This window comes from Suricata suricatta, chromosome 11 (genome assembly GCF_006229205.1).
Source record: "Suricata suricatta isolate VVHF042 chromosome 11, meerkat_22Aug2017_6uvM2_HiC, whole genome shotgun sequence".
In the NCBI taxonomy this organism is placed as follows: Eukaryota; Metazoa; Chordata; class Mammalia; order Carnivora; family Herpestidae; genus Suricata; species Suricata suricatta.
In genome coordinates, this window is record NC_043710.1 from 90,820,710 (window position 1) to 90,848,362 (window position 27,653).

Consider the following 27,653-nt stretch of genomic DNA (forward strand, 5'->3'; position numbering starts at 1 on the left):
CTGGACGGGACCCCTCTAAGCCTAACATTCCTGCGTGGGTCAGAAGCCTCTAGGGAACACTCCTGTGGGCTGGAAGAACCTCCTTTGCTAAGTGGTTTTGGGCCTGGCACTCTAGCAAAGCCAGAAAGAAAACCCTCAGAATTGCCTGAATCCTAAAGTCATCTACTGGTCCCTTAAAGGAACAGTTCCAGTGCTGCTTATGATCACTGCTGGCGTGATTTCTGGCCTCTTTTCTCTAGAGAATGCACAGTACTGGAGGGGAGTCAGGAGGGCTAAGAGTTCAGAAGCTGAAGAAGGATGAACCCGTTGACTCTGGACGTGCCAGTGAGTGAAATCAGGTGGCACACCCCTCTGATGTGAATGAACAAATCATGTTTTGAGTTCCTTGGGGGAGAGAAAAGGGATATTTCATGGACTCCCCTAGCCCCAGTCCCTCCTCTGACCACCCTCCTCCCCTGATGCTCAGATCCTCTTTTTTTCACCTTAAATTCTCACTTGGATTCCTGTAATGGCTGCCATATTGGTCTCCTGCCTGAACTCTCTCTCTTCTCCACCCTACATACTGCTACCAGAGCGACCTTGTGAGACAGCTGGTAGCATGCAAAGAATTTGGACTTGGGAATCTGGCAAGCCCACTGGGTTCTTGTTCTGCCTCTCTTGTCCCTAAAACAGGGGTAAAGAGATCTTTAAATCAAAATTCCTATAATTCTATGATTTTACTCCCTTCCTCCATAAACCTTTGGAAATCTCCATTGCTTGTAACATTGAGTACCACCACCATCCTCATTCAAAGATTTTTCATTGTGTCATTCACAACTCCTTTCTTTCCACCCCAGGCAACTCTGCGGGGAGTCTGGATTATTTCCTGTGCCCTGCACATGCCCCATGCTTCTTTCTGTTTCTATGCTTTTGGTCTATGATAATCCCTCCACCAGAGATGCCATCTTACTCTTCCCTGACCCCGGCAGATCAAAATCTTGTTCACCCTCCAAATCTTACCCCCAAGACCACTGCCTCCATATGCTCTCCCATGATTTCCCCAACTGGATATCCTCTCCTTTTGAATCACAGTAAGCTTTCTGTTATGCTGTTTGGCATGACAGTGATCTGGATGCTTGTCTTTGCCCCTGTGAAAGTGTAAGCTCCCTGCAGACAGGTACTGTGTCTCCTTTATCTATGTACCCCTTTCAGTACCTTGCATAGACTGAAAGCTGTGGACTATTTGTTAAGATAATTGGATTTTGGGAACACTTAAGATCAAGAGAGGTGAAAGATTGGAGGATTATTGCTCTGATTGTGGAATGACACAGTTGTGAGGAGCCCAGTGTTAACTCAGCTTGGCTTTGTGTTTTCTTGTCCATTGATGCGAATGAGACCAGTACTACTTTAAAAAGATTATACACAGAACATTACATGGACGGGGACCAGATAATATGTTTGTTACAAAAACTTACTTTATATATAGCAAGTACATCAGTACCAGATTAACAATAGACTTCTTCATTGAAATTTCTGCTAAGGTGTGGAGAGAATGAACTCTGTGTCCCAGAAAATGAGTCTGAGGAAAGCTTGAATGTGCAGTCCATTGGTCTGTAGTTTAATGTCAAGTCTCAGGAGGGTTCCATGCCTTTCCTTCATCTTCCCACATTAATTGATGGTCATAATAATGATACATTCTTAGTGGGCTCATATTTTGTCTCCTCCTATTTTTGTCTTGTGCGCAGCTGGACAGTGTACACATGAATGTATTTCATGAATGAACCTAATGACAATGACCTAGACAGGCAGTCTGCAAAGGTAGAGTTGAAGATTGTCAGAACTGGGGGAAAAGCTAAAAAACTATCTAAAAATCAAAGGTTCTTAGAATTTGGAATTGTAGACCCCGCTGAAAATCTGATGAAACCCATGAAACCACTTCTTAGAAAAAGCCGTATATGGGGCACCTGGGTGGCTCAGTTGGTTCGGACTTCGGCTCAGGTCATGATCTCATGGTTTGTAGGTCCGAGCCCTGTGACGGGCTCTGTGCTGACAGCTCAGAGCCTGGAGCCTGTCTTTGGATTCTGTGTCTCCCTCTCTCTTTGATCCTCCCCTGCTCTCTCTCTCTCTCTCTCTCTCTCTCTCAAAAATAAAAACATTTAAACAAATAAAAGAAAAAGGAAAGAAAAAGCCATATATACGTTGAATTTAGCCTGTAACTTCTAGAAATTTGTGGACGTCCTAATACTCTTCTCCAGGACCTGAGTAAATCCTTGATCTAAACTTACTTCTTTTCTTATGATGAAGAGGGAACCAAAGTTCAGAAAGACTTGGCTAAAGTTAAACAGCTAGCTTCATAGAAAGGCCAAGACTGGAATCCTGATTCCATAATCTGTTCTATCTCACATTCTTGAAGTAGAAAAGGTCTCTCCTTCCTATTCAGCTCATGTAGTTAAGCTCCGAGATCACAACTGCTCTTCAGTTAAATGTGCTACATGCTGATTAATTGGCACTGGTTTTTGTGTTGAGAAATTGGCTGAAAAATAGGGCAGATGTCGTAACATTCCAATTTAGCCATCTTAAGTGGAAATCCTGGAAACTTCTACAGTGCCTTGTAGAATATCTGGTGTGTTCAGAAAAAGAGAATTATATCCATAGTCCCAAAGGCTGTGTGTGTGTGTGTGTGTGTGTGTGTGTGTGTGTGTACAAGGAATAGATTAGAAAACCAGTAGCTCTAGCTCCTTCATAATTTTGCTAGGTTATTCTGGACGAGTTCAACCACTTTGACCCTCAGTCTCTTCTTCTGTGAAATGATATTATTAGACTAAGGTTATCTCCAAGTTTCCATACACCACTAACCTTCTCTGATTTTTTTTTTTTTTTTTTGATTCTGAGACTTTGCTGGCTGATTTAAATGTGCTTGTGTTTAGGAACACAAGGGTGTTGGCATGCATATCTGATTTTTTCAGGCACTGTCCACTCATGGCAATTGGTTGCATATGATTATAAATCCAGAAGGGCATTCTGCCTAATGGGAAGAAAGCAGTAGAGACTTCACCATGGAGCTGCACCGTGGCACTGTGAACGAGGGAGGGAGGATTGTTCAAGGTCAGGATGGGTGGTCAGAGAACTGTGCCCGGAAGTGTTGTAACTGAAATACTCACTTCAGCGACGTCATCCTAAGCAGAGTTACCTACAACACATCCTGAGCATGGGCACCACAGAAGACTTCTCTATAGAGGGTCTGTTGTGTGAAACGATTTGCAAGCATTAAGCATTTCCCTCCGTTTTTAAAATTAAGGTATAATTTACATATAGTAATGTGATCTGTTAAGTATGTGGCTTAATGGGTTCCTTGCATGGTTTTGCCCTTGTTTTGAGACATCAATTTATAAAGTATATTAACATACTTCACCTCATCCCTAAGTCACTCTTTGAGGGTAAATGTCATTATTATGCCATTTTACAGATAAATAAATGGAGGCTTAGAGAAATGAAGTAACTTTCTCAAGAGTACCCTGTTAGTAAACAGTTGAGCCACTATACCAACCCAGCACTTCAAATTCCAAAGCTCATTTGCTTTTCATTTCTCAGGAGGGACATAAATACTCTAAAATCAAGACTGTATTCCCAAGACACAGAGGGTTCATCTACAGGATGCCAGAAGACAGATCCCATGGTGGGAAATATAGTTAGGATATTTATCACCTACGCCCTTCCCCCACCCATTCACATGGTTCATCTGGTTTGTTTGGCTTAATGACTATTGTTTATAACTTAGAATTCCTGCGTATATCGTACATGGATTACTAGCTCTTCTAATTAGTGATTCAAGGTTATTCAAGTCAGTATCAAGGTAGTTGGTTTTCAGGAGACCTTGCCCTGCTTTGGGGTCAGAACCACGAGCTACCCACTTAGCACACAGTCCTGTGGCTTTGGGTGATGAAGGTGTATGATTGGGTATGACTTGCCCTAGATGTTGCTTTTCTAGTTAAAGTCCTATTTTCAGCAGTTTTGACTTCACCTCCCCTTCCAAAAAAGACTGCAGACTGTACAAAAAAAAATCTGGTTATCTGAACTTCCTAAGTATCTGGATTCTGGAAAAACAAAAGCTTATTTCCTTTGGCACCCTATAGATCAAAATGGGAAGGAATGCTGAAGTCAAACAACCTTTATTTTGTTAGCGATGGTCAGTTAGATCACCGTGTGTCTAGCATCAGCCAGGGTCTGGCGGTGATAAGACTGAAAGCTGCTTTGTTTCAGTAGAAGGCAGGGGAGAAAGTGGTTTCCCTCACGCCCACAGGGGAGCAGGGAAGAGAAAGTGGGCAGCCATCTTCAGAATGGCTCCCCAGTCCGTGGGGGATAGTGGAGGTTTTTTCGGAAGCGAGGTAGCGAGGGAGGCAGAAGGGAGGCGCCTTATGGATTCAGGGGACTCTCAACCCTCAGACACGCGAAGGGCATGGTTTCTACCATCTAAGAACACAGCCCAGTGGGGGCGGCATCTGCATCAACAATTACAGATACATGGAAGGACGCTCATCGAGGAAAGTACCAAGATTTTTAGGAGCCCCAAGGAGGAAAGGAACTTAATTATGAGCTGTCTTGTTGGAAATAGGGTATTTCTTCTCACGTAGGTCTTCAGGGACTGGACCTGCCATTCTTCTGTCCCTCACAGCGCTAGCACATCATGAGGTTGGTGCTAAATAAACAGCTCATGGGTTGATGGATCAACCCCAGCATCTTCAGAAAGGATATTTAAGTGGTGTGTGTCCTTGGCATTCAGCCAGGTGCTTCCTGGAGGGATTGAACCTCCTGATGTCCTTGCCTGTTGAGAATTATGGTCTCATCCTTCATCACAGCCTGCCAGACTGTAGCCACCTCTAGTTCCTCATCCCTCTGGGGGGTGTTAAAAAAAAAAGAAATATATCAATGAATGTGGATCTCGTCATTAAGAATGGTGGGCTGTTCACCCAAGGCTGTAATTTGGTGTTTGTCCACGTGGAAAGCACGTAGGATCAAGCCAAGAAGGACTTTTTGTTCCAGAAGAAATCCATTGTCCTGAGCAGAGACTCGGCCCCTATCAGCATCTTACTTTTCTTGTTGGGAAGGCAGGGAAATCAAATTTCAGAGGGGAGACATTGCTTTGTGATTTCATTGTTTAAATTTAGGCTGGGGTTTGTCGGGATTGTTCAGACTTGGAGCAATAAGCCTGTAACCCAGCGTCTGTCACTTCTCATTACTTCCGGTGACAGTTCCAATTATTTCCAATCACTCTTCAAGGGAAGAGCAGGGAAAGCATAGGAGGCGTCCGTGTGGACCGGCAGTGCAGCGACTTCAGGAAGAGCCGGGGCCCCGGGCTCCTCGGACCCCAGCTCTGAAGCCATGTTCTGCCACCTCACGGTCATGTGACCTACACCTTCCTTTTCCCCTCAGCTGCTGCACCTAATAACAATGTCATAGGTTTGTAATGACCATTACCTGAAAGAATCTCAGCACCCTGCTTGGTACAAAGTAATCCAATGGCTGTGGTTATGACCGTGACTGTCCTTGCTGGGAGAGGGTCAGCCCATGGGGATTTGGACGATGTGGGGATATTGTGCGTGAAGTCAGCAGAAACCAGGCCGGCGGGGCCAGCCTGTGGAGTCCTGGCCACGGCTGCTCCTTCACCACGCAGACAAGTTCCCAGAGGTCCTTTGGGGAATGTCGCCCTGCTCCAAGACCCCTAACAGGTGCACAGACACCCCGCCTGTGCCCCAGCTAATTGTGCGCAGCTGCTCTGGGAGGGGAACGTATGTGTCACTTAGCCCTGGGCGAGAGGTGCCCTTCCTTACCCCGCATGGCATCCTGTCTGCAGGTTGCCGAGATGGATTTCTTGGGATGCTCTCTCTCCCTCTCAGTCTGAAGCCCCTCTTTTCCCAGGCTCTGCCTTCTCTGCTACATGCTCCCGAATGCCTGTGCCAATGTGTGCTGTCCTGGCTGGGCGAATACTGCATGCCTCATTTCTGCTTCTGGTGTCAAGTTGTGTTTTACTGAGCATCAACTACGTACTAGGCACTATGCTAGGGACTTTCATACGAGTGGTTTCTTGGATCCTCGTAACAACCTATGAGGCAGCTATTATCACTCCCATTTCATTTTTCTTATTTTTATTTTGAAAGAGAGAGAATGCGAGCAAGGGAGGGGCAGAGAGAGAGAGGGAGAGAGAGAGAGAGAGAGAATCCCAAGGAGCCTCCACACTGCCAGCACAGAGCCCGACACTGGGCTCGAACTCAGGAACTGTGAGATCATGACCTGAGCTGAAGTCAAGAGGCAGGCTCTTAACGGACTGAGCCACCGAGGCATCCTATTATCCCATTTCATAGGTCAGCAAAGTGAGACTTAAGAGGTCAGGGGTTCTGTTGTGCAGATTGGAGCTGGGTTTGCCTCCTGCTTCAGCACTGATCTGGGCAGGATGGGAATGAAGAGATGGGTGGATCACATCCGTGTAGTGACGCCCAGACGGAGGCCATCAGGGACCAAGGTGTGCCTGGCCTTTGAGGATGTGGCCTCCGAAGGCGGCATCAGCCCGTCGTTCTCCACTTGCCAGGCTGTCTCTTGTCCCGACCAGAATTAGACTGCAGCGCCCAACACCCACCTTTGAGATGTGTTGAGTTCTATTTCCTTTTTAAATTTGGGAGGACAGGAAAACCTCAAGGTGAGAAGGAAAATGTCTGTTTTTTCCACTGACCTGAACAGCAGAGAGTGTGACATCCCTCTCCACTACACGGGGCTGAGCCACGTGTCCCAGATTTCTGCAGACCTAGAATTCCCACTCGCCACGCATCCTTGGGCCAGGCAGGTGGGGTCCAGGTCCCCAGCCGCGGCCTGCTCTCCATCTGCTTCCCTCTGGTGGAGTTCCAGCCCCCAGGCTGCTGCGGCCAGTGGCCAAGTGCAGCAGGCTCCCGCCTTACCCTCTCCACCCTCAACGGAGAAGAGGCAGAAATGGGGCCACCTCTCCACAAGCCACCCTCTCCGCTCCACTGCCTCTCCCTCCCTGTTCCTGGAGCCCCGCCGCTTCCACAGCCCTGAGGAATCCAGTCCCTCGCAGGCCTGCCACGCTAGCCTGCCCTCCTCCCTCTTTCTTTGGGCCCAGTATGTCCTCTCAAATCTGGCCCTGAATGAGAGAGAGGCATGCACGCACGCACATACACACACACACGCACACACACGAGACAGAGAGGGAGACAGAAACAGAGACACACACACAGAGAAATAGAGACAAAAAGAAAACAGAGAGGGGAGCCTTGAGTGGCTTAGTTGGTTAAACCTTCAACTCTTGATTTTGGCTCAGGTCATGATCTCATGAACCATGAGATTAAGCCCCATATCGGGCTTCACGGAGCCTGCTTGGGATTCTCTCTCTCCCTCTCTCTGTCCCTTCCTTGCTCACTCAAGCATGCAGGCTCACTCTTTCTCTTTCAGAAGAAACAAACAACAACATGGAATGCCTGGGTGGCTCAGTCAGTTGAGCGTCCAGCTTCGGTTCAGGTAATAATCTCACGGTTCGTGGGTTTGAGCCCTGCGTCAGGCTCTGTGCTGACAGCTAGCTCAGAACCTGGAGCCTGCTTCAGATTCTGTGTCCACCTCTCTCTCTGACCTTCCCCTGCTTGTGCTGTCTCTCTGTCTTTCAAAAATAAATAAGAAACATTAAAAAAATTTTTTTAATTAAAAACAGAAACAACAACAAAACAGAAGAAGACTGAGAAATAGAAAGAGATGGACAGAGAGACAGAGAGAGAAATAGAGACATACAGGCAGAGACACAGACAGACAGAAAGAAGACAGACAGAGATGGGCAGACACAGAAGATATGGAGGCAGAGAGACAAAGACAGAAAGAAGATGGAAACAGAAAGAGATACAGACGCACACGCAGAGACAGAGACAGACAGAGGCGAGGACAGAAACAATAGAGAAAGAGAACACACGTATGACCTCTGTGAAGCTCATCTTTCACGTGCGCCTCTTTTCCTTCCTGTCCTCAGTCCCACATCTTCAGACTCACTCCCATATGTCTGCACAGAACCCGTCCCAAAAGGTTCTGCTCCCGGTGGACCCTAAGCTAATGGTGGCTGTGACCCAGTCTGCCCTATTGGCCACACATTCCCCTTGGCCTGGCTGCCTGTCACCACTTCACCTGATCGGTGCCCACCTGCACTTCTAGATCACAGGCTCCACCATCATCTCATCCTTGAAGGCGTCCCCGACTCTTCCAGGCAGAGGGGGCGGCCCGTCTGTCTCCCACAACACCTTGTTCCTGTCGCTGGGATGGTTACACCACATCATACGGTAGTCTGGGGTTCTCTGTCGGTGCTGAGTGATTGTGAGCAGGGGACAGTACCCTACTGTCTGTAATACCAGGTCCAGTGGCTGGCACTCCCGAGATACGTGGGAAATGGACGAATGAGTGAAACAAATGAACAAACTTATGAAAAAGTTGTGAATATAAAGTATAAGCTTATGAAAATAAAGATGTGATCGCTTCCTAACCTATCTTTTTTTTTTTTAAGTTTTTAAGATTTATTTTGAGAGACAGGGGTCAGGGAGAAGGTGAGCAGGAGAGGGGCAGGGAGAGAGAAGGAGACAGAGAATCCAAAACTGGCTCTGCGCTATCAGCACCAGAGCTCGATGCAGGGCTCGAACTCACGAACTGCAAAATCATGACCTGAGCCAAAAAATCAGGAGCGAGATTCCTAATTGACTGAGCCACCTGGGTGGCCCTTCCTAGAGTATCTTTAATGAGGATTCTTTATCATTGAAAAGACCCCAAGGTGGAAATGGTAATCTGAGGCAAAACAGAAGATGGTGGAAAGATTTGCAGGTAGAGCAGTCTGTCCATCATGCCTCAAAATCCTACCCCCAGGAGGCCAGCCACACTTAGCTGCTCCTAGAACAGGACCTACACCCTCTCACTGTCAGGGGATGGTCCAGGCTGTGCAGTGAGCAGGTTCATAGGCAGGAAGTGGCTCGACACCCCAAAAACCTTCTGCTCTCTACCCGGCGGTGGGGAGCCTGTGGTTGTTCAGCCCATTCACACTCTGGTCACTTATTTTCCATGGACTGTAATAATTTGGGAAACATGAGTCTTTCCCTTCTAGCATAATCTGAACTTTTAGCCTCATTAGTGGAGAAGGCCAGCCCAGCCATGCTGACCGACTCATTCCCTGGCCCTCTTTGGGCCCTCTGGGGGTGAATGGCCCCTCCGTGGGCACAGCGAGTTAAAAGTCCTCTTCCCCTTCTTCCCTTTCTCTTCCGTGCTGGCGGATTTACCCTGCACATCACTACCAAGTGTGGTGTCACCAAGGTAGGACAAACAGAGGAAACGCTAGTCAGCCAATGAACACAGAAAACATGGGTGGCATCTTCACGGTTGGCATCTTCACGGTATTTTTTATTTAATTTAATTTAATTTTTTAAATGTTTATTTATTTTTGAGACAGAGATAGAGCATGAGTGGGGGTGGGGAGACAGAGAGAGAGCAAGCGAGAGACACAGAATCTAAACGGGCTCTGAGCTGTCAGCACAGAGCATGATGCGGGGCTCGAACCCACAAACTGTGAGATCAGGACCTGAGCCAAAGTTGGACGCTTAACCAACTGAGCCACCCAGGCGCCCCAAGATATTTTTAAATTTTATTTTATTTCCAGGCTGAGTGTCTTTACACACGTGTTAGCGCTTCACAACACCATCCTGAGCCAGATATTGTCAGCCTGTTTTTGTTTTTGTTTTTGGCTTTTTTTAGCCTCTGTTTTATAGAAGCAGATCAGAGAGGTTAAGAAATTTTCCCCAGTTAGGAGCAGAGCCAGAACAGGAAGCCAGTTCTCCTGGCCCCTGGACCATTGCTTGTGTCACGTCTCCCCATGAGCTGGGGTCCCCTTCAGAGTGACAGCAGCATCCCAGAGCACTGAGCTGGCCTCTTGCCTGCCCCGCCCTGTCCTCTGTCATCACAGCTGCTCACTGAGCGGGTGATGAATGAAAGATCCTTGCCAAATATGGCTGCTCTCTACTCCAGAAGGTTTGAGATTTCATACAAATGGTGACAGGCCCTGTTGATTTGCCCAGGACCGATGGGTGTCTCAGGAAGTGGAACACAGGATTTTCAGCGCGAAAACCAAAACCGTCCAGAGAAAACTATGCTACTGGTCAACCATCTCGCTACTCAAAGTGTGGTCCTCACACCAGCAGCAGCGGTATCACAGGGAGTTGGTGAGACAGGCAGAATCTCAGGCTCCACTGAACTAGACTCTGCAAGATTTGTGCAAGATCCCCACCGAACATGAGAAACATCCGAGAAGCTACAGGGAGCGGGATCTAAGGCCCCTTGGACGGGAGTTGGGGAAATGACAGATTCATACCTGAATGATCTGATCTGGGAAAAGCTTGGCCGTGACCTCAACTGATGTGTGTTAAACACACAAGACTTAGGCCTCTAGGCTGAGGAGGAATGGAGTCAGGGGTCCCATATGTGACCCAGTTGGGGTACGTAGAAGGTCAGAGAGTGTCTAGGTGCTCTATGGGCCTGACATGATACACGGTCCCACTTTTCTGTGAAATGATGCTCTTAAAAAGGCTCTGAACTTTCTTGGATTCGCCTTCCCTTTGACTCCGCGTGGCCGGCACCATGGGTAGTAAGCAGCACATTAACCAGAATTCATGCAATGGCAGCAGCAGGCTACGCCCCCAAGGCCAGGGACTCAGACATGTGAAATAAAAGCACAGGGGGACAGAGAACATATAACAGAGCTCTGTGTGGCAAGGAGCAGACACTCAGTACTTATTTACTGAAGGAACAATGAGGCTGTCAAAGCAGTATTCTGAACCTGCGAGTTTCCCTTTTTGGTGCCAGGCTCCATGTCACCAGAGCTGGCTTTGCAAGCAAGTGATTGAACCTGTATGCCAGGAGATGAAGGGATTGTCAGCTCCCCCTGGGTCTCAACGGCTTCTCTGGACCATGGCTTTTCTCAAAGTAAACCTGGATCAAAGCCTTGGTTCCAGTCCTTTCCCTGATGGTGGTGGCGTGTTCTCTTCTGCTACCCTTCGGGCTCCCAAACCTGTAAGACTTTAAAATCCTAGGCACCAGGTGACGTAGGAAGAGACATTGATATTTCCGGGCTGGCAGAGTGGCCTCAGACTAAAAGAAGCATAACCCACATTTGTCAACTTTCCCTCTCTTCCTAGTCACATGCCCGGGAGGGACTCTGAAATAAGGGCCGCCCCAGGGACGGGGTGACAGGCAGGCCTGGAGATGAATGTGTTCATCTGTTCAGGGAGAGTGGTTTCAGACAGAGCCGATTTCTGCTGTGATACTCAACCCGCTCTGACACCAAGAAATCAAACCATCACTTCTCTTACAATATGGGGAGAGGTCTGTGACCTAGGTTGGTTGGTTTTGTCACAGTGTCTTCTGTGCTTGTTGTCTTCCTTGGGATCTCAAAGGGCTTGGTTGGGGGTGGATTTTAAAAGAATATATAGGGGCGCCTGGGTGGCTCAGTCTGTTGAGCGGCCATCTTCGGCTTAGGTCATGATCTCATGGTCCTTGAGTTCAAGCCCCGCTTCGGGCTCTGTGCTGACAGGTCAGAGCATGGAGCCTGCTTCAGATTCTGTGTCTCCCTCTCTCTCTACACCTCTCCCACTTGCTCTCTTGCTCTCTCTGTCTCTCAAAAATAAATAATAAAAACAATTTAAGAAATAAAAAAAAAAAGATAAAAGAAGATACAGATTTCCATTGTGAAGCAGCCCCATGTGCTTGGTTCCATGGGTGGAGGTGGACCCGTACTTGACCCAAGACCCCACTCATCGGAGTCTGGTGGGCGGCCCCGACAGGCCAAAGAGAAGGAAATGGTGAAAGAGGTTGGATAGAGTGTAATAAAACGCCAAAGTGTTTGGTGCGGACAGGAAGTGGCTGGGAGTTTTGGGAAAGGGTAGTCGTTAAGGTGTGAAGGTTTCCTTCACCAACAGTGGAGCAAGAATGTGTGCAATGCGAGGTGGATACAGGACAACTTGAAAGCATTTTATCTGGGACCAGGGAGGGGCTGGAGGCCGGAAAAGCAGAGCCTGGAGCAGAGGAAGAGAGGGGGAAAGGGCAGGAGATGAGGGGCAGAGACAATGTGAGCTAGTTCCATCTGACTCTGGAAATAACACTCATTTGTACTTTATAGGCTACTTTGGGGGCCTTCCTCAGGAGGTGTTGAGCAGTGACCTTGAGCAACTCACTCTTGAGCCTCTGTTTTCACCCTGCAAGCAGGGAGATTTTAATGGAGAATTTCTCCACCCTTCTGCAGATGGAAGGCTCTGCGGTATTCCTTTGTGGGATGCCCAAGCCCCAGGCAATCCCTGTGGTTCTTACCTGCCCCTCAGCCCCGCACCCCAGGTTCCCCTGCTGCTGCCCCAGCTGGGCCCCCACTGCTTTCCCTTGCACTAGAATGGACCCCAAACAGTCTGATCCTGCTCAGACTTCTGTCCCCAAGAGACCAAAGTCCCTCCAGGGCTCAAGGTCCTTGCATTGTTTTTCCCTCCCCCAGGAATGCTCTTTCCCCCTGATTTTTGCAAAGCTGGCTCCTTGCCTTCCAGGTTTCATTGCAAATATTGCCTCAGTGAGCCCCACCCAGCCTCCCAGTCTAACCAGAGTTCTGCCTGCTCACTCTCACATTACCCTGCTGTATTTTCTCCCTCACATTTATCACAGTCTGAAGTATTCATTTCCCTCCATGCACGCACTTGTCTATTGTTCATTTCTATGTGAGTCTGGACTTTGCCTGTTATCATTCTGTGTCCTCAGTGCTAAGAACAGTGCCTGACACAGAGCTAGATGCCCAGTAAAGAGGTGACAAATAAACACGCTTGCTCTTTCCTGCGTGACATGCATTGCGACAAAGTCCATAGATGACAAAAATCATTTATGGGGCCTTAGTATATACAAAGATCATCGTATGCATTCTTTCATTTTATCTTCATGGCAACTCTACTGAATAGGTACTACCAAGATCCCGTTTTACAGAGGAGAACGTGGACCGCTCCAGAGGTTGAGCCCTTGCTTAAGGCTACAGAGCTAGTAAGGCATGAAGTTAGGAGCTGGACCCAGGCAGTCTGACTGCAGAGCTGATGCTATAAACTCAAGTCCTATTCAAGTCCTCTAAGCCAGTGTTTCTCAGAGTTTAAGGTGCTTATGAATCACCCGGGGATCTTGTTAAAATGCAACTCTGATTTAGTAGATCTGGGGGTGGGGGATGGGGCTCAGATTCTGTTTCCAAGTTCCCAGCCAGTGCTGCTGGTCCGTGGGAAATACTGCTCAGGAAGGAAGGGAGCAATGGAGGGAAAGAAACTGAGGCTTACGGATGTTGGGTGCCTTTCCTCAGATCATATGCATAGTTAGTAGCAGAGCGGGGACTCCAGCCCAGTGTCCCTACCTCTAGCTCCAGGGTCTTTCAATAGCTCGCAACCCCAGGGATCTGGAAGCATATACAGATCTTTAAAGACTGTTTGCAGGAATATAGCCACCTGAACTAGAGATTGCAAAGATGATCCTCTGTCCTTCATCGGAGCAAACAGGAAGCCCAGTCCTTACAAATGCCTCCACTCTGAGACACCTCTTACCCCTGGGACGGACATTCCACTCTCAACCGGAGTCACCTGTCCCAGAAATTGCCCCCAACTGAGGCTACAAAGGTTAATTGTCACAATTGCCTTGCAAGTCAAGCACCCTACGTGTTTTAAAAAATGTTTATTTATTTATTTTGAAAGGTGGAAGAGGGCAGAGAGGGGGGCGGAAGAGACAGAGGATCCCAGGCAGGCTCTGTGATGCAAAGCTTGAACTCACGAACCATGAGATCATGACCTGAACCAAAACCAAGAGTCGGATACTTACCCTCCTGAGCCACCCGGGTGTTCCAAGGACCTTCCACTTTATGATGGGTGCTGTGGTAGATATTTTCCTACAGGTGTGCCCAATGACCACACCTTGACATATGTAGTCTCAGTCCCCAGTTTACAAATATAGAAAGTGAGGCTAGGAGGGAGGGGTTTAAGTGACTTGTCCCAAGATGCACAGCCAATAAGCTACACAGACAAAATCCTTTCTAGTACAGTATGGCCATGTATCTTCCTTCTATCCCAAAGCCCTGTGAATAAGTGAAGGAAGTGCTTACATGTGTGCCTCCCATCCTGCTCTTCTCTTTTGGAACCAAACCCCTGGTTTCTGAACTGTTCCCCCTAGTTATCATCGTCATCGGCCTCACCATCATTAACTGAAGCCATGAGATGTGCCAGACACACAATATGTAGACTGAATTAATCTCCACAGGAGCCCTAAGATGTCTCCAATGTTATAGATGCATGAAATGCTGAAACCCAGATTCAGTGTCACTCAATTAGTGAGTGTCGCCAAGCCAGGATTTGAGCCTGGGGTATCCCGGACTGTGAAAATGAGGGAGAATGCTGGGTGGAATGAGGACAGTGGGGATCCGAGTAGGAAATGACGCACATTTGGCTGCCCTCCCATTGTAACTTTCTGCATCGTGTTGGGATGCATGTCCCCCCGCCACAGACTGACTTCAGGGGAGCCTGATCTGTGCAGGAGAGTGGGGTCTTGAGTTATTGAAGGCGTTGGTCTGGGGAAGTTATTTGACAGCAATTCTAAGTACTTAAAAAAACAACAACCCACAGCATCGATTATTGAGATATAATGGACACACAACAAACCATGCATATTTCAAATATATAGTTTGTTAGGTTTGGGCGTGCATATATGCCCATGAAACCATCAGCATGACCAAGATATTTATTTATTTATTTTATTTTGAGAGAGAGAGAGATTCCCAAGCAGGCTCCACTCTATCAGCACAGAGCCTGGTGCGAGATCCATCCCATGAACCGTGAGATCATGACCTGAGCCGAAATCAAGAGTCAGATGCTCAACAGACTGAGCCACCCAGGTGCCCCTATAATCAAGATATTTTAAATATATGTCATAAATCCAAAAGGATAGCAGCCCTATTAATGAATTTTTGAGATTGTGATCCTCTTTGTGGGAGTGGGCAGTAGAAGGACCCAGGGAAGATGAAAGCCCATCTCCAGTCCCTAGAAAGATGGGGAAGTTGTAGACTCAGATGACCCAGACAGGGTAGGGCCCTTCAGCCTCTTAGATTTCCGTGCTATCTTTCAGTTTTCTGATTTATTTTGATCCAGAGCCCACATTTCCATCCCTGTTTGGCTTCTCTAGATTCCCATACACTTTCCATTTGGATTCAAGAATAACTTAACCATCAAGTTCTTGGGGCTGAAAAATTAAGTAAAATGGAATCCTGTCAGGCTGATCTTCCAGATCAAGCCTCAAACTTCACAGTTCTCAATTCAGAAAGAATGAGATGACCCACCAGAACCTCCCAAGAGGAGACCCAGAAGACAGGCACCACAGGGGCTGTGCCTACCTCCCATCTTCCCAGCCCATGTCCTTGCCTCCTGAACCCCCACCCCCAACACACGCCGCATGAAAGGGAGCAAAACACCCAAAGCAGTGAGGACTTTCAGGGAAGAGCTCTGAACACAAAGACAGAAGCTTACTATAGGATGGCTGAAACAGCCTGAATACCATCTTTACCTTAAGAGCGTCCTTGTTCCCCTCAGTTGAGGTCATCTCTGTCTGCTCTAAACTGCCACAAACTGGGGCGCCTGGGTGGCTCAGTCGGTTAAGCCTCCAACTTTGGCTCAGGTCAGATCTCACGTTCGTGGGTTCGAGCCCTGCGTCAGGCTCTGTGCTGACAGCTAGCTCAGAGCCTGGAGCCTGCTTCCGCTTCTGTGTCTCCTTCTCTCTTTCTGCCCCTCCCCCTCTCATGCTCTGTCTCTCTCTGTATCAAAAATAAATAAAACATTTAAAAAAAATAAACTGCCACAAACTTTCCATTATGTCAGCAAGCACCTCCCACCTTCTGAAATACAATAGTTCACGCACACATCTTCTTGACTGTGAGCTCTCTGAAGGCACGATCCTGGTTTGATCTATCTTCATGTCCCCTGCAGGGTCTAACCCATAGTACTCAACCATGCTTGTTGAACAAATGAATGAATGGCGCACCTGTCCTCAACCTCCAGGAACAGCTGTGCTGCTCTGCAATGGGCTCCTAGGACTCAGGGCTGAACAACGTTACCCTGGTGTGTCTCACACCAGATGTCACGCATGACGTATTACACCCAAAATGGGGATTCTCACTCGTGTGATATAAATAGAGCCAAGGAGCTACATGTTCTGTCTTCTTTACATTTACACTGTTAATTCTAAGCAAAGGTGAGGCTGGCCCAGACAGGCTTGGCTCACAGAAGGAAATCCATTGCTGTCACTGGTGTGGCTCTCTCTCAAGGGAGAACCAGCTCCTGCTTCCAGTGATTCCAGCAGGTGCTAATGACCCAGAAGAACAGGTAGTAGAGGGGTGGAAAACAGTTCTGAGCAAGGGGGTGTGGGTCTCAGCAGCTAGGGTCCCATTTGGTCAATCTCAACCTTGGAAAGAAGTCTACAGAGCAGTGGTGCTCAAAAGCCCCCAGTCTAATTCCTTGTCCGGAGATACCAGTCCTTGTGGACAAATGTGGAACCACCTGAGCAGTTAAGTTTCCTTTAGGTCACTTGAAAAGAAATTCCTTTATGGGTAAGGCAAAATTTGATCTGAAGTATAGGCATGCTGAAATCAGTGTCTGTCGGACTTTTCGAGGGACCAACATAAATGTGGGGCCCACTTTTCAAATATGGCTGACTACCAATATTAAACAAAAGAACAACTACCATTATGCTGTTAAAACTGTTCCTAAAAGGAAATGGCATTTTGACAAAAAAACAGACAACCACACAAGAACAACTCTCTGTCTACAGCTAACACATACGGAGTGCTAACTATATGATGGGCACTGATTTAAGTATTTATTATTTCAGTTTACATCATATATAGTCCATCATTTATAGGTTTTCTTCTCTAGGGAGTTATGACAATGTCATCATGGACTAGTGGTGCTAGTTTATACCCCCGACTTAGAAAATCACCAATGAGGGGTGCCTGGCTGGCTCTGTTGGAAGAGTGATTCTTTTTTTTTTAATTTTTAAAATATTTATTTATTTTTGAGAGAGAGAGAGAAGAGACAGAGTGCAAGCAGGGGAGGGGCAGAGAGAGAGGGAGACAGAGAATCCGAAGCAGGCTCCAGGCTCCGAGCTGTCAGCACAGAGCCCAACAGGGAGCTCGAACTCACAAACCATGAGATCATGACCTCAGTCAAAGTTGGGTGCTTAACCAACTGAGCCACCCGGCACCCCAAGTGTGTGACTCTTGATCTTGGGATCGAGGGTTCAAGCCTCATTGGGTGTAGAGATTACTTAAATAAATAAATACAAAAACTTTTTTTTTAAAGGAAAGGAAAGAAAAAAAAAACAAACAAAGAAAATCACCAGATGAGAAAAGATTTCTTTGAGACAGCTCACAGCCCTAGGAGTCAAAACTTCTGTGAACCTTAAAGTCTGTACCTGATCTGGAGGCCAGGACATGATCCTTCAGACCAGCTTCTTATGCAGAATCCAGATGATAAACATCTTCCTCTGAACTTTCTTTACTGTAGGGACCCACTGAGTTCTGATTTCAGCTGCAACAGAGATTCATGAGCTTGGAGCCTTTATCGACAAATGCAAATGGCCCAAGTAAATCACAATCCAGCCAAAGCTAAAGTACTTCCAACTACATTTGCGGGTCATGAGAAATGACGAAAATGCTACCACTTTTGCAAGACAGAGCCTCCCCCACTCTTTTTTCCTGCCTGAACTTTCAAAAGCTTAATATCCCATTATCATGTTTCACAATGAACACAAACCAGATGGCTTAGGCCAGGGGAAAGGATGCCAGATTGAGTAACAGGGTATGAATTAAATAACCCTAAACAACCATTAAAAAAAAAAAACACCCAAGTGTTTCCTAATTTTGAGATTAAAGGAAATCCATGGGGCCTGAAATAGAAAGAGAAGATAAAGCACGTTAGGAGGCTGCCTCTAGATACAAGGGCCTTCTTCAGAAAACGAACATGCCGGCGAGGTCAAACATGGCGAAGCCTCCCCAGAGACCAGACACGTCTTCAAAAGAAGGAAGCAAGTGGGAGGCTCGGTTATTTATTTTTCCAAACTTAATAAATCAGCTCAAAGAGACCCAATGTCAGGCCTAGCCGAGAAATATTACATTTCGGGTGCCTTACGATCCAGGTGGGGGAGGAGCCCGATTCAGATGACCCTTGCTTGTGTTGTCCCTTCCTGTGGACTGTTTAGTTTCCCTGAATAAGAAGAAGGCCATAGTCAGACCTTCCTATTACATGCGGAAAAAAATGTTCAAACTCCCTCCTCCTCCCAACGAACTGGATTTGGAGGGCGATACGAGGAAGCATATTGTAGTAAGAAAAACATTTAAGTATGCGCAAGGAGAGCTTACTCTGAAGGGAAGTCCTGGCCTCTCTGTCAGGTAGAAAGCTTAAGGTTCGCAGAAGTTTAGACTCAGAGCTGGAATTTTTAAAATCAAAAGGGAGGTAGGGAGCCCTGGAGAGCTCCATTTTTCTATCAGCTATGTCACTTGTCACCGAGGCTCAGTTTCCTTATCTGCCGAATGAGGAGACAACCTCCCATTTCACAAAGGAGGAAGGCAAGGCTCTCTTTAGAGATGGAAGAACTTGACCAAAGTCACAACCCCCTACATATCTTGTTGCAAAGCCTGTGCTCTCTTCCCTAACCACACCAGCTCTTGAGATGAGATCACATACATTAAAATGTTTGTAATGAGCCAGGCACTGTGCAGTCATTCCCTTGTGGTTATTAGGCACAGACTTCCATCTGGCACGCGCAGAGAGACGTGGCAGCTCACATCTGCATGTGGCCATGAATGTATTCATTCCAGACTGCTTCACAAACATGAGCAAGTTTGTGGTCTGACTAGCGTAAGAATACTTTAGCAGTACCAGGACAGGGAATCTTCCAGAAATCCAGGCTGTGCAGTGGCTTCAGCCATAAAAAAGCAGTCCTGGACTGTGAACAATTGCTTATGCTCTGACTAATGCCAGTGCTGCTGTTTCAAGCATTAATGACATGTGGCTCACTTGGGAGTGAGGTCACTCCAGGACCTGCCATCCCATCCCTGAAATGAGTTTCTTCTTCTTTCTTTCTTTTTTAATTTTTATTATAGAGACAGAGAGAGAGAGAGAGAGAGAGAGAGAGAGAGAGCGAGCAGGGGAGAGGGGCAGAAGGAGACAGAGAGAAAATCTTAAGCAGGCTTAAGATGGTCAGGGTGGAGTCCAGTGTGGGTCTTGATCCCACGACCCTGGGATCATGACCTGCGCTGAAATCAAGAGTTGGACACTCAACTAGCTAAGGCATCCAGGCACCCCGGCAATGAGTTCTTTCTAAGAGATGAAAGCAAACCGTATCTGTTGTTACTGATCATTATCCTGGCAAGTCTGGGAAAGAGAGTGTTAGCTATGAGGAAATGATAAAGAGAAGAGAAAGGCTCCTGGTCTGGACCCAAGGGTATAAGGGGTGACATGTTCTGTACCCTGGAAAGGTGTCATCGAAACAATGAAGAGGAAGATTATGACGCTTTCAGAAGGTCCCTCCAGGAAGGCTCATATATGGTTAATGAGGTGTAATTAGCATAAACTATTTATTTAATTATTTTTTAAATGTTTTATTTAGTTTTGATACAGAGAGAGACAGAGCATGAGATGGGGAGGGGCAGAGAGAGAGGGAGACACAACATCAGAAGCAGGCTCCAGGCTCTGAGCCGTTAGCACAGAGCCCGATGCGGGCCTCGAACCCACAAACGTGAGATCATGACCTGAGCTGAAGCCAGAGGCTTAACCAACTGAGCCACCCAGGCACCCCTATTTATTTATTTTTAACCAAAAATGGAAATTTATTTATTTTTGTTATTTTATTTATTTTAATGTAACTTACTGTCAAGTTGGCTAACATACAGTGTATACAGCGTGCTCTTGGTTTGGGGGGTAGATTCCCATGATTCATTGCTTACATATAGCACTCAGTGCTCATCCCAACAAGTGCCCTCCTCCATGCCCATCACCCATTTTCCCCTCGCCCCCTTGCCCCCATCAACCCTCAGTTTGTTCTCTATATAGCACAAACTATTTTAAAGAGTAGTTTAAGATTCTGTTTTGGGAATTTTAAGATTGTACTTTTAAGTAATCTCACCATCCAACATTGGGCTCGAACTCACAACCCTAAGGTCAAGAGTTGCATGCTCTACCGACTGAGGCAGCCACACGCCTCTGCTTCAGGCATTTTAAAAACACTCATAGTCTTGGCCCAGTAATGCCATTGTGGGGAACCTATGCTGAAGAGATTAACAGAATGTCCTAGGTTTATGTACAAAAATGTAACGCAGTAAAAACACTAGCACAGGGGCACCTGGGTGGCTCAGGCAGTTAAGTGTCTGCCTTTTGATTTGGGCTCAGGTCGGATCTCAGGATTCATGAGTTCAAGCCCCATGTCAGGCTCTGTGCTGACATTAAAGAGCCTGCTTGGGATTTTCTCTCTCTCTCTCTCTCCCTCTCTCTGCCTCTCCCCTGCTTGCATTCACCATCTCAAAATAAATAAACTTAAAACCAAACGAAACCAAAACAAAACACTAGCACAAACTAAATGTTCCCAAATAGGATCATGGCTAAGTAAATTATGTTCATGAATCCATACAGTGGAATAAAATGCTGTTAGCAAGACATAACAAAGACTTTTCATGACTTGAGTAACACTTATGATGTCCTGTTGACTAATGAAAATGCAACAGAATTGGACATACTAATTTATGTACATATAAATGGCACAGAAAAAAGGCTATCAGGAAGTTTTACTGGTGATAGCCATTTTCTTCATTATTTTTGACCTTATTGGCCACGTTTTGTATAATAAGTAGGCATAACTTATTTTTTTAAATGTTGCTTTAGCAATGGCCTAACTATCTAAGTGCCACCCCTCCTTAAATGGCTTTCTCTTTTTCTGGAATAAACACGGGAGGCTCCCAGGGACCCTTCCTCTTCTCTTCCGGCTCCCTTCCCAGCCCAGCCTGAACTGTCTCCAGGATTCCTTTCTATGACTGGAAGCTGATTCTTTGGCTTAACACGGGCTTCAGCTGCCTGTGCGTCTAGACTAGAAGACAGGGTTCAGACTCCTTCATGTGATTTGCTCTTCCTCATGGGGCAGACCCTTTTAGATCTTCCGGTCTTCATGCACAGTCTTCCCTCTGCTTAGAACACCCTTTCCCCTCCTGGGGCACTGGGTGGCTCAGTTGGTTGGGCGTCTGACTCTTGATTTCAACTCGGGTCATAATCCCAGGGTTGTGGGATTGAGCCCCAAGTGGAGCTCCATGCTGAGCATGGAGCCTGCGTGAGATTCTGTCACTCTCTCCCTCACCCTCTGTCCCACTCCCCCGCCCATGCTTGCTCTCTTGCTCACTGGCTCGCTCTCTCTAAAAAAAAAAAAAAAAAAAAAAAAAAAAGGAGCACCCTCTCCCCTTCTTCTTCACCTGGGACAGTCTTACTTAACTTTTATGGCCAAGGTCAGAGGTGAGCCTCTCGGGTGAAATTTTACCCTCAGTTCCAAGTAGAACTGGTTGCTGATGACTGCTCCCAGAAACTTTTGCCCATGCCTCCATGTGAGCAGACACAATTTGTTGTAATAAATGTGTCTTTATGTCCCTTACTCCCTCCCCCTGCCGCCCTCCCCACCCAAGACCATAGGAGTGGGAGAATGGAGTCTGAGACTCATTTGTCTTGGTATGCTTGGTGCCTGGCACAGAGTAGGTGCCCAGGGATGAATAGGTAAAAAAAAAAAATCCTGGTGGTTGAGACAGGATAGAGGAGGCAGCAGGGCGTTCTCACACCAAGCAGTAGTCTCTATAAGATGGCTGTGGCTTGATCTTCCTTCCTAGGAGCAGCAAGAAAAAGCAGGCTTCATTGCAGCAAAACAGATCTAAGTTAGCCAAAAGGAGGAACTTCTAGAGGTTGCTATTGCTGGAATAGGGACGAGTGATGGGGGTGGGGTGGGGTGATGCCTTCAGGATGGGGTGAAAATCTCCCAGTCTAAGAGGAGCTGGGCACTGCCCTTCTCAGAGCCCGGAAGGTAGACAAGGTGACCTCAGCCAGACCTGGGTTTCAGTGTATTGTCCAAGGCAACGGAGTCAGAAGCTCTGCTTTCTCCCAGAGCAGAACTGTGATTCTGCTATAGGCCTGGGCAGTTTTCCACGTCAGCTGTGCTTCCCAGCCCAGATCTGCAATTTGAACCTGACACCCCGCAGACAAAGAAGATTTGTGTTGAGAGGAGGGCCAAGGGCTCCACAGCACTCATTAGCATCTGAAGTTCACATAAATATATAGAGGCCTGTGGATTCCCTTGGGAGGCCCGGAAGCCCTCACTGCCAAGGTGGAATCTCTCCCTAGATGCACCTCTGCCAGGACCTTCTGAGCCCAGCTGCTTCTGGGAAGTCCAGCATGGTGAGGCTCTTCCCCACCAGGGGCCTAACAGCTCATTTTCAGGGGGGCAAAAATAGACACTTGGTCCTTTGGGCTTTGGAGGACCAGCCCTGTTCTGCCCCTCCCCTCCTTAAGTTGGGCCAGGGTCTCCAAAGACCAGTTCTTTTCCCACTGCTCTCTCATCCACCCCGATCCTGGAGGGGTGAGGGCAGAATGAACCCACTGAATGGTATGCGCACGTACCCTGCGTGAACCGGCTCAGCGTAGCTCCGTGTGAAGCCCGGATGGGATGCTGCAAAACTCAGGACTGAAGGAAGTGAGGAGACTCAGAGCTTTTTGTTCCTAAAGTCCCAGATCTAACAGGATACACAAAATAGAGAAGAAAAAAAAGAAAAGAAAAGAAACCTGAGACATAGCACCAACCCTCAGAAAAATATAAATGAGAACATACTCAATAGCCTGTGAGCCTTCTAAATTCCACAGAGGGGGCGGGGCCAGAAAGCAGTGCTGTTGGATCCAATCTCAGAGGGCTTCTTGGAGGAGGTGAATTTTGACTGGGGAAGGGTGGAGTTGGGAAGGGTACTGACTGGCCACTGCTCCATCCCCCTCACTGGGCACTGCAGCACTACTGAAGCGGTGGGGAAGAAAGCAGCCCCAGGGGTCCTCAGACTCCCAGTAACTAGCCCACTACCACAGTTGTTTCCAAGACTGGAAGGAAAGGACTTTCAAAGAAAAGCCACAAAACAAAGCCAGTTAAACCCCGATGTTCATGGGGAGAGCCTGGTGTGGTTGGCTGTCCTCTGGTGCTTCTGGTTGAAGCTGGAGTGCCCTGACCCCAGCTTTGGGGCACGATGCCACAGCACTGCCCTGGTCACACACATGACCCTCTTCTTGCAGCTTCTCTGTGACAGTAAGCCCATGTATCCCTTAGTGGACTAGAAGAGGGCGGTGGATAAAGAGGGAATGACCGTGGTAGATTTCCAAATGTAGATTTCCAGCTCAGGTTGTTTGGGAAAGGTTTCTCCGATCCCACTTCCCCTGGCCACCTTGGCAGCCTGGTGTCCTCAGTCAGCTGAAGAGTAGGCATTCTGCTCTCTGAAGTATGCTTTACCCCAAGGTAGGCTGTCCTCCCTAAGACTTGATAAGAAAGCCCAAGCTCTTCCCTTCTCAGGGAACATTGCCATCCTTCCTCGCCTGTGACCGCTTTCTCTTAGGGATGGAGGCAGATTTCTTAGCCAGGGAGGAGCTCCCCGTTTCCCCAAGACTGGCAATTCCAAGTCCCAGCATGTTCTATCGGAAGGATCCTTGGCAGCCACTGATGTCAACGCCTACTGCAAGCCCAGAATGAGGATGTAGGAGAGGAACAGGGAGGGAATAATCAGAGCGGGGACTTTAATCCATGGTCATCTCCTTGCCACCATGGTCTAGGGGGCACAGAATGATCTCTGCCACCACACCAGCCTGGCTCCACACTTCGTCTTTCTGACTTGATGGCCACAGGACTTTGAATAAGTCTTTGAACTTCTCTGAGTATCTGTGACCGAGCTGCCAAAGAACAAAGGAGAAAGATGATCTTTTTGTAGGGTGGTCTATAAGACTGTTGGTAGTAATCGCTATCACTTACTAGGTACTTGCTACGTGCCAAGGGCCATGCCAAGCACTACATGTGCCTACTGCAGTATAGTTATGTTTGCTGTAATTATCACTACATGCAGACCCCAAAATTCACCCTGCTCATGGACATGTCTCACCTCTGACAGCAGACTTCTGAAATGATAAAACTCCTCCGGCCCCCCACTTTCTAGAAGGCAGGAAGACCCCCAAAGCAGGAAAGCAATTCCTGTTCAGTCTGAGCAGTGACTTGCCGACCTGCTCTCCAGCACTGAAGGAGGTCACCAGCCGTCTAGTCCAGGCGCAGCCCACGCTCTCTTGTTTAAACAAGGCCAAGGAGGCAGGCAGGCAGCCTGTGGTTGGGGAGGAGGAAACAAGGGCTGTTTGGGATTCCATGTAGACTCTGGGCTGTTGAAGCTGTCAGGCTGATACACAAGCTCTCTCAGGCTTACAGCTCTTGGCATTCTGGCCACTTCCCCCTGATGACCATTTATAGTCAATCCTTCTGGAGAGGGTGTAGCCCTGGGGTTGGGCAACAGTGATGAAGATGGAGGAAAGGCACCTGGCTCAGGGGAGGCAGCCTGTAACTGCAGGACACTTCCCTACCTCCAAGCACTGCAGATTTCCCAGAACTTGGGTTCAGCGGCTCGCCCTTCAGGCTTGCGAGGGAAGAACAAGTCAGTACCAAAGGGAGGCTGGAAGGCGGAATGAAAGAAAAGATCAGGGCCACAAATCAAAAGAGTTTTTAGTAGAGTTTTAATGTAAGACAAGCCCCATCGGGCTTTGTAGTAGGGGATTCAGTCCCTGTGTCCCTGAAATTTTCTTTTGTTTTTCCCTGGAGATCTAACTCAAGACCCTTTTCTGCATGTTGGAAGTAGCAAATCTTTAACGGAGCTTAGAAGAGGGAGAGAGGGCTTGACATCGCCCGCAGTCCAGTCTGGTTGTTGGCCTATGGGACGTTCTGCCCTTGGCATCATGGTGATTTCCGTGGTTTCTGCTTGGGGGAGAGGACGCTAGATTCCAAGTGTCCTGGGTAGACTTCATGTTCTTTAGTCCCTAGGAGGATGAAAGAGTAAAAGGGGGTCTGGAACTGGTCCTACCGACTTGGGGTTGGGCAAAAAGAACAGTGCCCCCCTAAAGTCAGCTGGAGGAATTGCTAGGAAGTCCGGAAACTGCAAAGAAGGATATGAAAGAAGAGGTCAGGGTGGTCACCATGGACCTGCATCCACCGGCAGGCTGTTAACCATGAGAGGGACAGCTGAGGGGGTGGGGGGGGGAGGGTGGTCAGAAGCAGGGATGGACAGGAGCACTGATGGTCTTTCGTTAGGTTCTAGACATGCAGTTAGATGCTTAATATACACTATTTTGTTTCTTAACGTTCCTAACCTTGGGAAGATGGTTTCATTCTGATTTTACAGCTGAAGAAACTAACACTCCTGAAAGCCAGGGAAATTGCTCGAGGTTTCAGGCTTGGCAATCGTGGAACTGGGACCCAAACCTCTTTCTACTCTGTCAGCCTGGTTTTAGCAGCTTACACCAAGATTCGTTACCTGTTTAGGACACTCCCACGGGGGCAGGGGCAGGTACAGGTCCTCCTGGGGGCAGATTACAGACCAGGGGGTGCTGTGGTAAATAGAAGGACCCTTCCATTAGGCTGGTGTGGCTGGACAAGCCGTCTCCAGCCTGAACAGGTGTTCTGTTTTCATTAGAAGAACAGCCTGTTCCCTGCACAGAGTGCAATGACACTGTCCAAACCTCATTTTTCCGCTTCCTTTTGCTAGAACTTCATAGAGATAGCGACTCTTTGGTTATGACATCCGTTCTTCCTTGGCCAAATGAAAACATACTTGATTATGTTACAACATTCTTTGGTTAGTTTCAATCCTGGGGATTCTGAGGTCCCTTTTACTAACTTTAGAAGTTTATTAATCACATTTCAAAAAGCCTTTTAGTGCAAACTATAGGATCATTCATTTGTCCAAATTTACTGAGCACTTACTATATGCCAGATGCCAGGTTCACTACTGGGAGCAGAATGCTGAGAGGGATCTCTTCCTATGTGAGGCAGATATGTAAACAAGTGGAACATCATATGTGCCCAAACAGCACGATGTGTAGAGCACTGTGCAGATAGCTACTATCTCTCCATTGGTTTTCCATTCATTGAAACAAACCCCAAAAATTCAAGTTTAATGTAAGACCTTATATTTAGTTCTAGGAAAACAAAGAGGTTCCTGGGGGAAATAGACAAATAAGCAGATAAACTATATGGTACAAAAATTTACAACAAAAAAGGGCAATTTTTGGCAGGCCTGTTATTACAGATTTAAATAGAAGTAAATTATTTAGTACTTCATCTAGAACAGAACAAGCACTCAGTAAATGGTAATATTATGTGTTAGTATCATTATTATTATTATTGTTGGCAAACGTTTGGTGAGTTAATTTGTTTTCTCCCCTATAAAACCTATAAAATCTGAGTAATATCGTCATTTTCCCATTTTACAGAGAAAATTGTACACAGTATGATTTAAGTGACTGCGCCATACAATTTGGATTTGAAGTAAAGATATGAAAATTAAAACATTCTGGCTCCCAGCATATCCCTCTTGCTATGGGCCCCTGAACCCACAAGCAGGCCATCAGTCTGGTCTTCTCTGCCTCAGCGCAAACTTATTCTGACTCTACTCCCAACCCCATATGATCTAATCCTTAAAACATCTGACATTACTTTAGAATCTCCTTTCTCTGCTCCCTACCTTCAGTCAGTAAGCTGCCCGGGCTGAGGAACAGTGCTTCTCTAACTTTACTGAGTATGTAGATCACCCAGGGCTCTTGTTAAAATTCTGGGGCAGATTCTGGGGCACCTGGGTGGCTCAGTCTGTTAAACATCTGACTCTTGGTTTTGGCTTAGGTCATGATCTCATGGTTTGTGAGTTTCAACCCTATATCGGGCTCTGGGCTGACATCATGGAGCCTGCTTGGGATTCTCTCTATCTCTCCCCCTCTCTCTAGCCCTCCCCTGCTCTCTCTCTCTCTTTCTCTCTCTCTCTCACTCTCTCGCTTTCAAAGTAAATAAACAAATGTAAAAAATTTTTTAATGCAGATTCTGACTCAGCGGGGATTGGGATGGAGCCTAAGCCCCCACATTTCTAATAAGCTCCCAGGCTTTGCTGGTGCTGCTGGTCCCCGGACCACACTTTGAGTAGCAAGCTGTCCATTATAACTCCAAAGCCTCACTTTCCACTACCTGTCTTCCTTATGCTCCTGCCGCCCCAGCTCAGGCCATCCTTACTCCTCTCCTCCCAAGTGCTCCCTTCCTGGACTCCCTGCTTTTACCCCGTCCCACACGCTTCTGCAAAATTCAGCTTCCTTCATGTTACACTCCTGCTGTAACGCCTCCGGTGACCCCCCCGCTGACCAGCAGACCAGACACAAATTTCTCCAATGGAAATTAAGACCCTGTAAGATTTAGCCTCAGCTTTTCCGGTCTGAGAAATCTCATGATTGCCATTGATTTATCCTACCTGCTATCTCCATTGC

The 27,653-nt window shown here is 47.3% G+C and overlaps 1 protein-coding gene across 1 annotated transcript in view; it reads left to right on the top strand.

The window, feature by feature from the left end:
- The first annotated feature begins 223 nt into the window (after window positions 1-223).
- CLMP (CXADR like membrane protein) overlaps window positions 224-27,653 on the top strand; it is a 93,438-nt gene continuing 66,008 nt past the window's right edge. The window contains 1 exon segment of the mRNA XM_029914564.1: window positions 224-324. Within this exon segment, the coding sequence (XP_029770424.1) occupies window positions 243-324 (82 nt within the window). The 5' untranslated portion in view covers window positions 224-242.